This window comes from Hyaena hyaena, unplaced genomic scaffold, assembly GCF_003009895.1.
Source record: "Hyaena hyaena isolate Hyena2069 unplaced genomic scaffold, ASM300989v1 scaffold_180, whole genome shotgun sequence".
NCBI lineage: Eukaryota > Metazoa > Chordata > Mammalia > Carnivora > Hyaenidae > Hyaena > Hyaena hyaena.
The window spans coordinates 1558770-1576082 of NW_024080811.1; the positions used below are offsets into that span (position 1 = coordinate 1558770).

Below are 17313 nucleotides of genomic sequence, written 5' to 3' on the forward strand. Positions count from 1 at the left end.
CATATGTTTGCACATATAGGTGGATTAGAAGGAACTTAATGTAGGATGAAGTGGGAGAAGAAGAAAATAGTTGGGGAGAGGGAGGGAGGCAAACCATGAGAGACTCTTGAATGCTGAGAACAATGAGGGCTGAGGGGGGGTGGGGGGCATGAAGGAGGGCATTTGTTGGGATGAGCACTGGGTGTTGGGATGAGCACTGGTTTACATATAACTGGGTGTTATATGTAAACCAACTTGACAATAAACTATAAAAATAAATAAATAAAATAAAATAAAATGAAAAAAAAAAAAGAAGAAAATGAAAACCACTGGCCCAAGATGGAATCACTTATTCCAGGCCATGTCACCAAACCAGGGCTTAATATTTAACCTAGTTGCAGTTTCAGCCTCCCCCAGAAATGTAGTTTTAACTAATCAGTCAGGAATTTTCTGGTCAGCACCAGGGTGGTAATCTGTCACATGGACCATCTCCAACCACCCCACACAAAAGGAAGCCGAGGTAATCTGCATCATAAAACCCCAGCCCTTCCCACTAAGGAAAGGTGATCTTACCAGAAACAATCCTTTTTTGTTTTACCTTTGTTAATAACTTCTTGCCCCACCTTCCTTCCTATAAAAACCTTCCATTTGGTAGCTTTCCCCTCTACTTCCTAGATGGGATGCTGCCTGATCTGTTTAATAAAGCCAATCAGCTTTCCTGGTATGGACCACACACACACCTCCCTGCCTCTGCTCCAGCTGTTCCCTCTGCCTGACTGGTCTCCTAGCTCTTCCACACCCCAATTCACACTTCTCTTGGAGGGCCCAATGTAAATGTCACTTCTTTAAACCCTTCTACACCCCCTTATACAACTTAGTCATTCTTTTGGTCTCTCCTCACAGAATGTTGACTCTTTGCCTCTGATCCATTCTTCTTACTATAGCAAGAGCGATCTTTTTAAAATGTTAGAACCTAACACTCATTCATTCGCTTTGCACTTAGAATTAGGTCCAAATGCCTTCATTTGAGGGCCTGTGTGACCAGGCCCCTCTCACCTCTCTGACACCTTCTAAACCTCTGCATCTTGTTAGCCAGGCTTCAGTCACAATTGCCTTCTTTCTTTTTACCCCCTAAAGTAAACTTTTCCCTTTTTCAAGGATTTTGCATATGCTCTTCACTCTGCATCTAGAAAGCTCCTGACCCTCCCTTCACATGGCTAGCTTCTCATCTTTTATTTAACATCTATTTATTTATTGAGAGACAGAGAAAGACAGAGCACGAGCGGGGGAGGTGCAGAGAGGGAAGGAGACACAGAATCTGAAGCAGGCTCCAGACTCCGAGCTGTCAGCACAGAGCCCAACATGAACTCACGAACCACAAGATCATGACCTGAGCCAAAGTCGGATGCTTAACCGACTGAGACACCCAGGCGCCCCATAGCTTCTCATCTTTCAGGAATCACCTTAAATATCACCTCCTCGGATAAAGCTTCCCAACTTACCCTATGTAAAGTAAGTCCCTCTCCTGTTGCTCTTGATTTGGGCCCATTTTTGTTTACTTCATAACAGTTAGGACAACTGGCCATTACTGGTTAGACTTGTTTGTCTTCTCCACTAGAATATGAAATCCCTGAAAAAAGGGGACCAGGGCTGTAGAATGAATATATAACCACTCACATTTTACAATTATTTTCTATCTTTTCACCACTTATTTACCTCACTAGCTCCAGCAACTGAGTGGAACACATAGCAAAGTTTAAACCTAGTTTCTACATTTATCTGTCCTCAGCTTTGGTACTTTTGTTTTTTACTGGCTAGAACACTTACTATTCTGTTTTTCTCTGGAATTTTTTCTCTTGGGCAAATATAGATCTAGTGGGTATGGTCCTAGTATTCCTTGGTCATCCCACTCCAATGCCCAAATCTAAGCAGTTCTAACACACAGCAACGGACTACAGTCATTTGGTGAGCCTCACAGAGAACGTAGCAAACCCCGTCATGGTCTGCAACGTCAGATGAGGAATATCACGGATCACAGTGTGCGTCGGGGCTGGCCTTGGTTGCTGGAGTAAATGGAATATGATATCTATGCAAAATGATGGCATATTGGTTTTAGAGATGGTCTACTTAATTACATACCTGATTTGGCTACTTCATTATGTCTTCTAGTATAGTCACTGAGCATTAAAATACCAAACATATGTTGTTTTATTATAAATCACTTCCTTTAACATTCATTTTTATGTCATAGGTTAGGCACTTTAACAATCTTTTTAAAAATTGCATGCAAATTGTCTCTCAAAAATGAATAAACGTTAAAAAAAGGGGGGTTGTGGCTGGGTGGCTCAGTCGGTTAGGTGTCCAACTTTGACTCAGGTCATGATCATGATCTCATGGTTCATGAGTTCAAGCCCTGTGTCAGGCTCTGTACTGACAGCTCAAAGCCTGGAGTCTGCTTCAGATTCTGTGTCTCCCTCTCTCTCTGACCCTCCCCTGCTCACGCTGTCTCTCTCTCTCTCTCTCTCTCTCCTACAAATAAATAAAACATTAAAAAAATAAATAAATAAATATAAATTACATGGATAGGTAATGATATCATTTACAAATTGTACTTCAGGATCATAAAGGGAATGCAAGAGCTGAGAAGAGTTGAAAATCAGGGCACATCTACTCAAATCAACAAACGCTGATTGATAACATGGAATATGCTAATCACAGAGGGAGACTCAAAAAATGTGCGATATAAACATCTCTGTTATTGTATTGAGAACTTTACAATCTAGTTGGAGACACCAACCTGAAACAAAAAAAATAAACCAAAAAAAAAAAAAAAAGCCACACGCAGTTTCTATCACTATCACATGATGGTACAATAAATTAAGAGGTCAAGAATAGTTGAAATTTGGGGTGCCTGGGGGCCTCAGTACGTTAAGCATTTGACTCTTGATTTTGGCTCAGGTCATGATCTCGCAGTTAATGAGTTCAAGTCCTGCATTGGGCTTTACACTGACAGCACAGACCCTGCTTGGGATTCTCTCTCTCTGCCCAACCTCCCCGCCCCCCCTCGCCCCGGTCATGTTCTCTCTCTCTCAAAATAAATAAACTTTGATTAAAAAAAATTAAGTCCCAAGGGAGCCAAGTCTTTTATCTTATTCAAGTTGGCATCTCCAATGCCTAATATAGTGAGTCCAACAAATGCTCAAAATTGTTGGAGTTACTGATCTAGGTAACTAGATCTTTTTTTTTTTTTAAATGTTTATTTTTGAGAGAGAGAATGCAAGTTGGGGGGCAGAGAAAGAGGGAGACAAAGTATCTGTAGCAGGCTCCATTGTTGACAGCAGAAAGCCTGATGCGAGGTTCAAACCACAAACTGAGATATCATGACCCGAGCAGAAGTCGGATGCTTAACTAACTGAGCCACCCAGGTGGCCCAGCAACTAGATCTATTTTTATGCTGAACCTGAGTAATTCCTAAACCTGTTTCAATTAACAAGTTATATAATTATTCCAGTGTCAGACACCATTTCACAAGTAACCAAATCTTCCATAATTTTAGTTTTAACCAAATAACTGAAGAAAATTGATAAGATGCTTATAATATAGAATAGTAGCTTTTTTAAAAAAATATTTTTATTTATTTCTAGGAGAGAGAGAGAGACAGCATGAGCAGGGGAGGGTCAGAGAGAGAAGGAGATACAGACTCTGAAATAGGCTCCGGGCTCTGAGCTGGCAGTCAGCACAGAGCCAGACGCGGGGCTCGAACTCACAAACTGCGAGATCATGACCTAAGCAAAAGTCGGACACTTAACCGACTAAGCCACCCAGGCGCCCCAATAGTGGCTTTTTTTTAGTCTACTATGTAAAACGATTACCAAAAGATAATTCATTCTTAAGTTGTTTTGTTCTAAAAGACAGTATATTTTGAGTGTGTTCTCAAAGCCCAGATTCAGTATGAGCTAGCTGCTGTAAGCTCTAGGCTCTGAGAATACCCCCAAATATTTGTTCTTATTCCCATACCATGCTGTTCGGGTGGCTCATGGCCATGGTTGATTTGACTCGATCTGTCACATAAAAAGTTCTGTCATTCTATTAATTCTCTGTGCCTAGATAAAAAATAAGAAAAGCTGACTACACATAATGAGTTTTATGTCTGAAAAGAAGAAAAAAGTCCAGTTATTGTTCAAAACAACAGAAATGAAACTAAAACAACACAATTAACTATTATTACTATATAAAACTTACAAGGAATAAATCAATTTAAAATTTAAACAGCCCCTTAAAAGGACATTATAAATTAGCAAGAACTTAAGGCTCTTTTTTCCTTAGGAAAATTACCTTAGGTAGCATAAACAGGAAAGGGGTAGTTAACTCTACCCACAGATAGGCTTGGATAAATTCTTACATTCCAATTAGTCTCATCAGAAAACATCACTGGCCATCAAACCCCTTTAATGATTACTAAACCACCTGACTAAATTTCAGTCTACTCTAACTATGTTACAAAGTCCAAGACAGGGTGGAACTAATTTTCCATGTATTGCACTTTGGGATTCTGCTGTCCTAGGGACTTAACATAGCTCCTGACTCTCGGCAGCTAATCTGAATCACAACATAAAATGGAATCTATCTGGGAAACCTTTTTGGGGCAAGATCCTTTTGCTATATGTTTTTTTGTTTTTATAGAAAAAGAGAAAGAGAGAGCACAAGCAGGGGAGAGGGGCAGAAGAGGAGAGAGAAAGAGAGGGAGAGAGAGAATCTTAGTTAGGCTCCATGTTCAGCACAGAGCCTGATATAGGGCTTGATCCCATGACCCTGGGATCCCAACCTGAGCTGAAATCAAGAATGGGCCACTTGGGGTGGCTAGATGGTTCAGTCAGTTAAGCATCTGACTTCAGCTTAGGTCATGATCTCGTGATTCATGGGTTTGAGCCCCATGTCGGGCTCTGTGCTGACAGCTCATAGTCTGGAGCCTGCTTTGGATCCTGTGTGGCCCTCTCTCTCTACCCCTCCCCCACACATGTTCTGTCTCAAAAATAAGTAAAACGTTAAAAAAAAAAAGAGTGGGCCACTCAACTGAGCCACCTAGTCGCCCTAATGTTGATTCTGACTAGCTTCAATTATGATGATACTTACTGATAATTAAAAAAGGTAACACCTGCCATTCTTACTTAGTAAGTCAGAGATAAAGAAATTTTATGTGGTAATGTCACAAATTCCCTATCTTTCTTGGGAAGTAGAGAATAAAATATTCCAAATAAAGTTTTACTTACCTTAGTCAATGACATGATGTATAACTAAAAACTAAGGGGACTAATTTCATTTGCCATACATATAAGTCACTTAGGTGTCAGAATCATAATTGTTGGCCACTCTAGAGGATATTTTCCAATCATATCAGTATATTTACCAGTATATTTATCAGTATAAATATTATATATTTTTCAGTGGATAATTTTAATTTGTGAAAAAAAGGGTCAATAGATGGAAACTTTAGAATCTATAGGTAAAACTTATAAAACTAGAAGGCTGAAGAGAGAGCTAAGAATTTCTTATCAAGATTGACAAATGCTACAATTGATTAGAAGCCACAAAAAATTTGACAAAGGTGAAACTAGGGGTATAAGTTAAAACATTCCCTGAAAGATGCTAAAACCAAAGAACAATCAAAACAAGAAAAGGTTAGAGTAGGAAAAGAAATAGTCTTCTGTAATCACTCAAATACCAAATTATATATTCAGCACTATATTAGCAGGTCAGGGGAATAAAAAGTTATTGAACATAGTCCCTGTGTCCAAAGAGCTTATATTGTTAGAGGAACAAGACACAAACACTCTATGTCATTTAAATAACAATCCAAATAAAACATATAGGGATGAAGAAGCCAACAGTTGGATGGTTGTGGGTACAGTAGATGAGAAATCTTCATAGCCAAGACTGATTCTGAGCTGGGCCTTAAAAGTTGAATTGCAATAGGCAGAAATTGAGAAGAGAATAAGCAGAGGTCAGAAAATGACAGAGAACATAGTAGTCCAGGACTAAGTGAGGAGACAACAGGGACATATGCCAAGGGCACAGATCATGTCAGTCATACTAGGGAGTCTTAAATGCTCTCCTTATATAATTTTAAGTCACAAAATGTTTGTGAACATGATTAATATATTTCTGTATTTAATCTGGAGCATGACTTGGAATGTATTTTCAGGAGAAACTGTTTTAGAATTGATTAGAGAAGTCAGCAGTAGAGGAATAAAGAGTATAATATCAGAACTGATATTGTAAATCAGAAGTTCTTAAGGTGGTCCACACACCCCTTGGAAGTCACTGAGACCATTTCAAAGGATTTGTGAGGTTGAAATTATGCTCATAATACTATTAGGACGTTATTTGCTTATTTCACTGTGCTGACATTTGCGTTGATGGCACAAAAAACAATCATGAATAAAACTGTTAGTGTCAAGACAGTGGAACCAAAATGTACTACTAGCACTGTAGCTTTTGTTTTTAAAACAGCTTTATTGAGGTATAGTTAATGCCCAATAAACAGCATATATTTCAAGTGTACAATTTGAGGAATTTTTACATTATGTACATATTGAGAAACCGTTGCTACAATCAAGATGACAAATATTTTGACAAGTTTCCCTGTGACCCTTAATAACCCATTTATCTCTACTTCCCTCTTCTTGATCCTTTTTGACCACTATAAATTTGTTTGCAAGTTCTACAATTTTATATAAATGGAATCATATAGTAAGTATTCCTTTTTCATGCTAACACTATCCAAAGGCAAACTAAAGAAAGTAGACTTCAAATTAAGGAAAAACCCAGGAGAAAGAGGATCATTGCATCATAATAAAAGATCAATCCATTAAAGTGGACATAGTAATCCTAAATGCAAATGAACTTAATAACAATTTCAGAATACATGATGCAAAAACTGACCAACCTGAACTGTAAAAGAAACATATATACAATTATAGTTGGGAATTTCCATATCTCTCTCTATATAATGGGCAGAACAAGTATATAGAAAATCAATAAGCATACAGGAGTCTTAAACAATCAATGTGACATAATTGATATTTCTGAAACACAGTAATAGCAGAATATACATTATTTTCAAGTGCACTTGGAAAACTAGTCACGAATGACTATATTATGGGCAGTTTATGATAAATTTCAAAGGACTAAACTCATATAAAATATGTTCTCTGACCACAAAAGATCTAAATTTAAATGGATTTAAATAGAAATCAACAACAGAAAGATAATCCTCAGATATTTGGAAACTAAACATTATACTTCTAAATAATCCATAAGACAAACAATACCTCACAAGGGAAATTAGAAAATATTTGAACAGAATGAAAATGATTTTTGGAAACTGGTATCCTGAAACAAATGAGCTTGAGAGCTTTTTTTCTTTTTAAGTTTATTTATGTATTTTGAGAGAGAGAGCAAGCATGCACACACATCCAGGGGACAGGCAGAGAGAGAGATGGGGAGAGAGAAAGAGAATCCAGAGCAGGCTTCATACTGTCAGCACTGAGCCTGACACAGGGGTGTGCAATTCCACAAACCATGAGATAATGACCTGCGCCAAAATTAAGAACTGGATGTTCCACCAACTAAGCCCCCCAGAACCCCCAAGCCAACTCTTCTTATAACATTAAAAAATTATTAAATATAGTTCTTTTCCTTTTTTTTTTTAAGTTTATTTATCTTGAGAGAGAGGTAGAGAGAAAAAGGGAGGGAGGGAGGAAGGGAGGGGGAAGGGGCAGAGAGAGAGAAAGGGAGACAGAGAATACCAAGCAGGCTCCATGCTGTCAGCGCAGAGCCCAAAGTGGAATTCAATCCCATGAACCATGAGAACATGACCTGAGCGGAGATCAAGAGTCAGACCTCTTAACTGACTAAGCCACACAGGTGCCCCTTAAATATAGTTATTTTTATAAGAATGTTATTATGTTCATATATAACGATTTTATTTTAAATGAATTAATAAAGATTTTTAAAATTTACCCATTAAATTTTTTTAATGTTTACTTCTTTTAGAGAGAGAGAGAAAGAAAGAGACAGACAGAATCTGAAGCAGGCTCCAGGTTCTGAGCCATCAGCACAGAGCCTGGCATTGGGCTCAAACCCACGAGCTGTGAGATCATCACCTGAGCCAAAGTTGGATGCTTAACTGACTGAGCTACCCAGGTACCCCTAAATTTACCCATTTTAACGTTTAACTACCCACCATTTTATGACAGATGGAAGAAAGCTTGAAACAGTAAGTTGTAAGACTTGATGACTGAATGAATTAAGAGTGGTAAAAGGAAAACAACTTAGGTACCTGGGATGTAAGAAGACTTGGTGCTCAGAAATATCTGAGATAAAAAAGATATAATCATAAAGAACTTGGTTGTTCATAGCAGATTTGCCTATTTTAATCCAGAGAATTAATCACCATAATGTGAGCTGACAGAAAACTCACTCAACTAAAAACATCAGTTTTTATATTTTAAGGGCTCAATTAGAATTCCAGCACACTACTAAAAGGCCTTTTATATGCACACTTAATGGACAAGACACATGTCTGCCCAGTGCTGTCATGCCTGGGCTGAGGCAGAACAATTGATGGGGTTAGATGAGAGATTCACACAAGGCAGAGAGGGCCCAGACTCAGCAGAACGGAAGTTCTTAACCCCATCTATGGGGTCCCTAAAGAACTAAATTTATTCAGACCCTGTGTATGCATACACAGCAGCACTTAAAGCTTGGAGGACAGACTGTTTGGGTTAATCTTTTCTTAGCTGTAGAATTTCAGAAAAGGTTGAGTTTTTGTGCCTCTTTTTTCTTAAAACAGGGAAAATTATATCATAGAGTTACTGTGATGATTACAAATGTAAAGCACTTAGGAAAGCACCAAGTACAAGAAGTACTTGATAAATACTGTCATTACACAATATTTTACCTGAAATATGGAGCAAAAAGTAGTAATCTTAATCTACAGGGTGAGTGACGGTACAAGAAATATAATAAAAGACTCTAGAAGTTAACTACGATATCTAAATGTTCCAGGGTTAAAGATCCAGGACTATCAGCCTATTTGAGAGGAAAGTCCTGATGGTGATGGTCAGGAAGAGAGGAGTCCAGGGAGCTGGGGGGAGGGGGCAGAAGGGGTATGATAGCCTGCTGTGATAGCAAAATACCTCTCTGAACAAAGGATTAGGGGCAGGATAAAGGACTCTGGAGCCCTGACCTGACTGTGGGCAAGGCAGTCATCCAAACAGCTTCCTGGAACTACTCCCAATCCTGCCTCATGCCTAAGACACACACACAGACAGAACAAAGAATTTGCAAAATCACCCCACAAAGTAAGCTAGCAGCTGGAGGTAGAAATCATTTAAAAGGATATGGCAGTTTGCAAACTCTGCTGCCAGTAATGTCGACACCTGACAAAGAATTTCCACATTCTTACTTCTGCAAGGACTTCTGCACTCAAAAACCAGGAGCCGAGCACTCTGCCTCAGGCCATACACCAGCACCTGCCCCCTGAGGGCAGGCCGGGAAGGACGCAGTGGCAGTCTGGAAACGCTTTCAGGATTTTGGCAACACTTCTTCATGTAACACTCGGTACTGTACTTCCATCTGCCTCACTAACAGAATAAAAACATCTATGTAGGTCAGGAGGAAATGAAGTTCTATACACATTCTATGCTTCTGTGTACTCCAAACCAGCTCAGGCATCATTTAAAGTTGAATGAGAGGGTGTGTGAGAAGTCCGGCGAGTAGGAAAATCGTGACAAGGCTGCTCATCTGCGGGAGCCAAACATTACCCTTCTCCTGAGCAACTCTTTTAGTCTGAGTGGATAAAATGCTTAAGACTCACCTTGATTACTCTGGAGAGAAAAAGCGCAGGAAAAAGTTATCAGAGAGATTCTAATTTGTGATCTTTTCGCAAGAATAAATTATTACCATGATTGAAAGGAATGTATTGACTTACCTCGAAAATATCTGTCTTGTCATCAAATAAGCTGACAAAATATTTATAGTCCGCATAAGCCCAGAATTGGGAATGATCATAATCTCTAAAAGGTCCAGAAAGAGGAGACTGGTCACAGTTCCAGGTCAGAAACTCTTCAAGTGTAGCTTCTACATAACCACATGTGGTTTCAAACTGGGGAACTGCAATGTAAGAGAGCCCAATCTTAAATGTATACTAAACACTGTTTCTAAATATTGTTGTTTTTTTTAAAATGAAGACAGTTTCAATCGAAAAAATGTTAATTAGCATTTAACATTAATTAAAAATTAATTTTGTGCTTGTGATATAATTAGAACCATTTACAACACTCACAATATCATGGTTTAACATAAAGGCGAAAAACAAGGTTTTCACCTCAAGATTAAAGACTACACTTAGTATAGCCTGATTTAGTAATCCAGTGGTATACTTTAGATTATTAATCTTCCAAGACCATTTCAGGGATCTGTGAGGTCTAAACTATTTTCACAAAAATACTCTGACGTTTTTCATTTCCATTCTCTCACGAGTGTATGGTAGAGTTTTCTAGCTTAGTAAACCTTAGTTGATGTCACTACAGAGATAGCTAGTACAATATGTGGTTATGTTCTTGTATTTTTAAAATGTCTAAGTTTTAATTTTAATATGGTAAGTATCACTAGATATAAACCACATTGACAAAAGCTCATTGGGGAAGTCAATAATTTTTTTTAAAGGTACAGCATTTATTGTTTTTCCAAACATTGCAAAAGATATGGAATGTTTCATGAAGTTGCATGTCATCCTATGCAGGAGTCATGCCAATCTTCTCTGCATTGGAGAACTCAACAAAGGGAATTGGCAAAGGGATCCTGAGGCCAAAAAATTTGAGAACCACTTCTTCAGATTAAAACGGAAAAAAGGCAATAACAAAAAATGGTCTTTTGAAAATTTTGACTTTATACTACTGCACATATATCATACATAGCTCCTCAGAATTATTAAATGGCCAATGGCAAACTTAACGTCTGTTCATTTATTCATTAACTCATCTCAGAATCACTTATTAAGTTCCTAATTTGTAATTAGATCAGGCTTGTGGGAACATAAAAGAGATAGGTAATACTCTTGAGTTGATAATATATTTAGACAAAGATAAAGCTTTAACCAGAATAATAGGAAATTTGGGGCATGACATAACTAAATGCAAATTTTGTGCCACAGACACACAGGAAAAGGCAAAGACACAGAGAAGAGGGTTGATGAGGAAAGCTTAAAGAGAAATCTATTGTCTGTCCATTTATGGATGTGACTCATTTATATAAGAACTATTCTTCTAAATAGTTCAAACATTATATAAAATTTTTCATGAAAAGAATTCATGAATTTTTTTGTAACGAGAATATTTTTTTAAAATTTTATTTATTATTTATTTTGAGAGAGAGACTACAAGTGAGTGTGAGCAAGTGGGGGGCAGACAGAGACGGAGAGAGAAAAATCTCAAGCAAGCTCCATGCCAATATAGAGCCCCACGCAGGGCTTGAACCTACGAACTATGAGATCATGACCTGAGCCAAAATCAAGAGTTGGATGCTTAACTGACTAAGCCACCCAGGTGCCCCAACAAGCAGAATATTTTAAATGCACATTGGGAAATTAATATTCAAGAAATGTGATTATGATCAGCATGAAATCCTTTCAAGAGATATAGATCTACTGTGTGTAAATCAGCACAATGTCTGAAACATAGTAGATTCTCAGTTAACAGTTAGGTACTAATTCTGATTCTTATATTTACTTGGGGCCCTTCAAAAGTTAGTCAAATTAGAAAAAGAGGAGAAAGGCATTCAAACTCTTCTTTCAACCCCTTTAACTTTTCCCTCTGTTTCTGCCTGAACTACTTAGGATTACCTTGACCATCCTTCTCTCCCCAACCTCTCTTTTTCCTATAACCTCAGAATGGCAAAGACTAGAGGGGAGAGTGTGTGTCTAGGAGTCATCCTAATTCTACTTCATCAACTTGTCACCTGACTTGGAGAAGTAGGAAAACTTTACAATAGTACATTTATCTAAAAGATTAAAATCTGCATATTTAAAAACCTTTAAAATTTGACAAGTTTTGAGAAGGACTGAGAACAGTGCTTGCCACTCAGTAACTTGTCAGTGTGTGTGTGTGTGTGTGTGTGTGTGTGTGTATGTATACACACGCTTAATATTATCAACATCATCATTAAGAATTTACCCTATGGGTACCTGGCTCAGCTGGTTAAGTGTCTGACTTTGGCTCAGGTCATGATCTCACAGTTCGTGGGTTGAAGTCCCACATCACTGAATCTTCTGCCTCCCTCTTTCTCTGCCCCTCCCCAGTTGTCTCTCCCTCAAAAAATAAACATTAAAAAAAAATGGGAGAATATATTTGCAAATGACATATCACATAAAGGCTTAGTATCCAAAATCTATAAAGAACTTCTCAAACTCAACACCCCAAAAACAAATAATCCAGTGAAGAAATGGGCAAAAGACATGAATAGATACCTTTCCAAAGAAGATACCCAGATGGCCAACCAACACATGAAAAAATGCTCAAGATCACTCATCATCCAGAAAATACAAACCAAACCACATTAAGGTACCCCTCACACCTGTCAGAATGGCTAACATTAACAACTCAGGCAATAACAGATGTTGGTGAGGATACAGAGAAAGAGAATGTCTTTTGCACTGCTGGTGGGAATGCAAACTGATGCAGCCACTCTGGAAAACAGTACGGAGGTTCCTCAAAAAATTAAAAATAGAACTACCCTCTGACCCAGCAATTGCACTACTAGGTATTTATTCAAGGGATACAGCGGTGCTGTTTCAAAGGGGCACATGCACCCCAATGTGTATAGCAGCACTATCAACAATAACCAAAGTATGGAAAGAGCCCAAATGTCCACCAATGGACGAATGGATAAAGAAGATTTGATGTATATATACAATAGAGTATTACTTGGCAATCAAAAAACATGGAACTAGAGGGCATTATGCTAAGTGGAATTAGTCAGAGAAAGACAAAAATCATATGACTTCACTCATATGTGGAATTTAAACAAAACAGATTAACATAATGGAATGGAAGCAAAAATAATATAAAAACAGGGAGGGGAACAAAACATAAGAGACTGTTAAATACAGAGAACAAACTGAGGGTGGTGGGAGGGGTTGTGGGAGGGGGGTTGGGCTAAATGAGCAAGGGGCATTAAAGAGGATACTTGTTGGGATGAGCACTGGGTGTTACATGTAGGGGATGAATCACTGGATTCTACTCATGAAATCATTATTGCGCTGTATGCTAATTAACTTGGATGTAAATTTTAAAAATTAAAAATAAACATTAAAAATTGTCCAACTTAAAAAAAATTTATCCCAACAACATAGGAATACACAGAGTTCTTTTAACAAACAAAAACCCATGTAGTGAGAAAGCTGCATGGTGCTGGGAAATAGGAGTCATTTTACAATCATTTCAGTAAGCTCCAATGGAAGCCTTAAAGACATTACACTGTCTTATGAATTTTCACTTCATAAAATTTAATCCAATTGATTGAACTCAATATTAAAGCTATTACTTGAGACATTTGCCCCTGGGGGTATAGAGTAGGACTTCAGGGTTAAGGCCAGTTTTCACAGGCATGTCTGCATTGCAGCCTTACCTGGGGACTTTGTTCTGTCACAGCAAGTACTATACTTTAAAAAATGAAAACCCAAAAGTGAAAAAAATTACATGTGAGAACTGTTAATGTCAGGAGAAAATTACTATGAATGGAATGAATGGAAACGACAGACTTTTCCATTTACATACTGATTTCAAAATTCTTGTGATTTTTTCCTTCTAGGAAGTAGTAGCACCAAAGGTACTGTTTTCATTCTGTTATGACAATTTCTTTCTGGGTAGTACAGCTGTTTTTCTTAGTTTATTTTTTTGCAATGCAATTATTCCTTTACAACTTTATTATTATTGTTCTTTCATTGCATGTTGAAGTAGCCTAGGCAGCTGCAATTTTCATCCCACTTAACTATCAAAGCATTAGGTAAGAAGTAGCTCAACTGAGCTCAGGATTTTGAAGTAGTGTGTAAGTTGAGTTTGCTTTTACTTTCATAAAATGGAGTCCTAAAATATTTTTTGCAGAGCAGGGAAACAAGTATTTCTCCATTTTGTTAGATTTCATCATTTTATAAGCAACAAACACTGCATGGAATGCAGGTACCGAGCAGGACTTTCGATCATCATTGTACCCCCTACTGTTTAGGATTCTTTCTACAGTTGTTTTGCCAAATTATTGTCAGTTAAGGTACAGTATTGCCACTGAGCATGTATGTTGGCAAATGAATTAGATCCAGAATGGTTTCAAAGACCTACGAGATATCATTATGTGCTTCCTAAAATAAACTAAGATATAAATAAAATTCCAAGTATAATTACTAATACTATTACCTCAGGCATTCTAGAAAAACTCAAACCAAGACCTAAAACAAAAATAAGAAATATATTTGACCAACCACAAGAGACTCTTAACAACAGAGATCAAACTATGGGTTGATGGAGGGAGGTGAGTGGGAGATGGGCTAGACATGTGATGGATACAAAGGAAGGCACTTGTGATGAGTACTGGGTGTTGTATAGAAGTGATGAATCACCGAATTCTACTCCTGAAACCAATATTGCACTGTATGTAAACTAAAATTTCAATTTAAAAAATTGGTTCAATCAATCAATCAATCAATCAATAAATAAATGCCATTCCTGCAACTAAAAGGGAAAAAATATATATTCAATAGGAAGAAAACAAAGTTATCATTGCTTATAAGATCAGATGCCTGTCTTCCTAGAAAATCCACAAGAATAAACTAAAGAACTACACACACTAATAAATGGCTGGATAAAAAATAAACATACAGAGCAGTGTGAAGAAGAGGAGGAGAGAACGACCCCTGGACCGGCCAAAGCCTGTGCGCTGCTGAATCCCCGCATCCCGCCGCCGTCACCACCACGCCCAAGAGAAAGGCTGAAGGGGATGCTAAAGGACATAAAGCCAAGGTGAAGGACGAGCCACAGAGAAGATCTGCAAGGTTATCTGCTAAACCTGCTCCTCCAAAGCCAGAGTCCAAACCTAAAAAGGCCCCTGCAAAGAAGGGAGAGAAGGTACCCGAATGGAAAAAGGGGAAAGCTGATGCTGGCAAGGATGGAAATAGCCCAGCAGAAAATGGAGATGCCAAAACAGACCAGGCACAGAAAGCTGAAGGTGATGGAGATGCCGAGTGAAGTGTGTGCATTTTTGATAACTGTGTACTTCTGGTGACTGTAGTCTGAAATACTATTTTTTATCAAGTTTTATAAAAATGCAGAATTCTGTTTTACTTTTTTTTAAAGCTATGTTGTTAGCACACAGAACACTTCATTGTTGTTTTGGGGGAAGGGCATATGTCACTATGAGAATATCTGCGAAGCTAGATTGATACAAGGGGAAAAACACCATTCCCTTCTAGTTCTGAGAAACTTCCTCTTGGTTCCCAGGAGGAGCCATTCCTTGATGTTGACACACATTAGCCACCTGGGCACAAATGCCTTGTGGTGTGGAAAATCTAAAATTCATTTTTTATGTCCTTTTCTCCCTCTGCCTTCAACATAGACTTGACTCCCTTAAACCCAGAGACCTGTTGGAACCTGACCCCATGAAATGATTCCCAGTATGTCAGGCAATCTGGACTTTACAGTGTCACCATGGAGATGGCATCCCTCAAAAGAGTTCCTTTTATAGCTTGTGGAACTTCAGATTGATAATTCTGTCATTTTCAGTTCATTTCCTGAAAGTCAGGGTCGGCTCGTGAAAAGTTGTTAAACAACATCCTAAATGTGAAATGTCAACCCTCACTCTAAACTGTCCCTGTTCAGAGCATCAAATGAAAACTTCGTTGGGTTTGATAGTGGCTTTCTGATTTTGGTAGTCATTGAAGAAGGGAGTTTGAAAGTTGTTGTATACTGTTAATGATTGTCTGCCCATGTCCTGCCTGAAATACCATCATTGTTTATAAAAAGTATCTTTAATAAAGCTGGATACAGTTTGGCTTGGGAAAAAAAAAACATAAAAAACTAAATGGCCATTTTAAATCTACCAGTCACAATTAGTTAGAAAAATACAACAGGTAAAAATAATTTCCTTCATAACAGCTATAAAAAGTTTATATTTATAATATTTTAAGAAATTTATATATGTATATGAACCCCAAATCTTTTTACGAGAGATGAAATAAACTTGATAGGTGAAAATAACATGTTTTTGTGTATAGGAAGATATGGTATTATCACAAGGTAGATTCTTTCTGAATTAACTTATAGCGCTTAATGAATTTTCATTTAAGATTCCAACAGGATCTATTTAATATGAGTATATTATTTTAAAAAAATTTTAATGTTTATTTATTTTTTAGAGACAGAGACAGAGCATGGGGCGGGGGGCAGAGAGACAGAGGGAGACATAGAATCTGAGGTAGCCTCCAGACTCCAAGCTGTCAGCACAGAGCCCGATGCGGGGCTCGAACCCACGAACCACGAGATCATGACCTGAGCTGAAGTCGGAAGCCTAACCAACTGAGCCACCCATGCGCCCCTGTGAGTACATTATTTAACTCTAAAATTCATTTAGAGGAATAAAATTCAATAACATCTAAGAAAATACTGAGAAATAAGAGTAATTAGGGAGGATGATTTGTTCTTTCAAAAATTACAATATGTATCAGTTACTAAAATAGCATTTTAAAAATGTTCATTGCCTTAAAAACTGTCTATAAAAACTTATAGCTTGACACATGGTCCAATAGCAAATGCTGGCATTTATAAGAATACAGTAATATAATAAAGATGATTTCAAAGTAAGTAGGAAAAAAAAGGATTATTCAGTAAATGGTACTGAAATAAAAGGTACTGTTATTTCCAACTTAACTAAAAAAGTCAGTGAACACCATATGTCAAAATAAATATGGAAAGGGTAAAGAGTAAAATGTAAAAAGAAAATCAAAATATCAGAAGAAAATATTAGGAAAAAGAAAATAATGGAATATATCTATTTTTAAGATATAGATACAGAAGGATCAAGATACAGATACAGAAGGAATTTCTAAGTAAATAAAACAGGAATAAAGGTTAATGAGATATTAATTGATTTGACTACATAAAAATATCAGGTTGTTTTTTTTTTTTTTTAAAGAAATCTCAGTTTGGGTAAAGAGTAGCAAAACACACTCTCTCATGTTCTGAAAGGACGGTAAATGGAAACCACTTTTCTGCAAAGAACTTTGCC

At 37.5% G+C, this 17313-nt stretch overlaps 2 protein-coding genes and 1 non-coding gene across 5 annotated transcripts in view; 1 reads left to right on the forward strand and 2 right to left on the reverse strand.

Moving 5' to 3' along the window:
• Window positions 1-17313, reverse strand: part of HSPBAP1 (HSPB1 associated protein 1) — a 60876-nt gene that overhangs the window by 21995 nt on the left and 21568 nt on the right. For all 3 annotated transcript variants that reach the window (XM_039240677.1, XM_039240679.1, XM_039240678.1), the window contains one exon: window positions 9974-10155. In XM_039240677.1, coding sequence (XP_039096608.1) covers window positions 9974-10155 — 182 coding nt within the window. The remainder of the gene's footprint in view (window positions 1-9973; window positions 10156-17313) is intronic.
• LOC120237404 lies at window positions 10743-10846 on the reverse strand. Its single transcript, XR_005529940.1, has one exon. It is a non-coding gene; the product is annotated as a U6 spliceosomal RNA (small nuclear RNA).
• LOC120237360 (non-histone chromosomal protein HMG-17-like) lies at window positions 13648-15278 on the forward strand. Its single transcript, XM_039240610.1, has 2 exons — window positions 13648-13694; window positions 14963-15278. Exons 1-2 carry the CDS (start codon window positions 13648-13650, stop codon window positions 15276-15278), a joined length of 363 nt encoding a protein of 120 aa, XP_039096541.1.

What these genes read in the sequence shown, in the direction of transcription:
- LOC120237360 (XM_039240610.1), top strand. Translation starts at nt 13,648, where the DNA reads ATGTCTGCATTGCAGCCTTACCTGGGGACTTTGTTCTGTCACAGCAA. An exon ending in ACTTTGTTCTGTCACAGCAA is followed by an intron (nt 13,695 to 14,962) that starts GTACTATACTTT and finishes GACCGGCCAAAG; the next exon opens with CCTGTGCGCTGCTGAATCCC.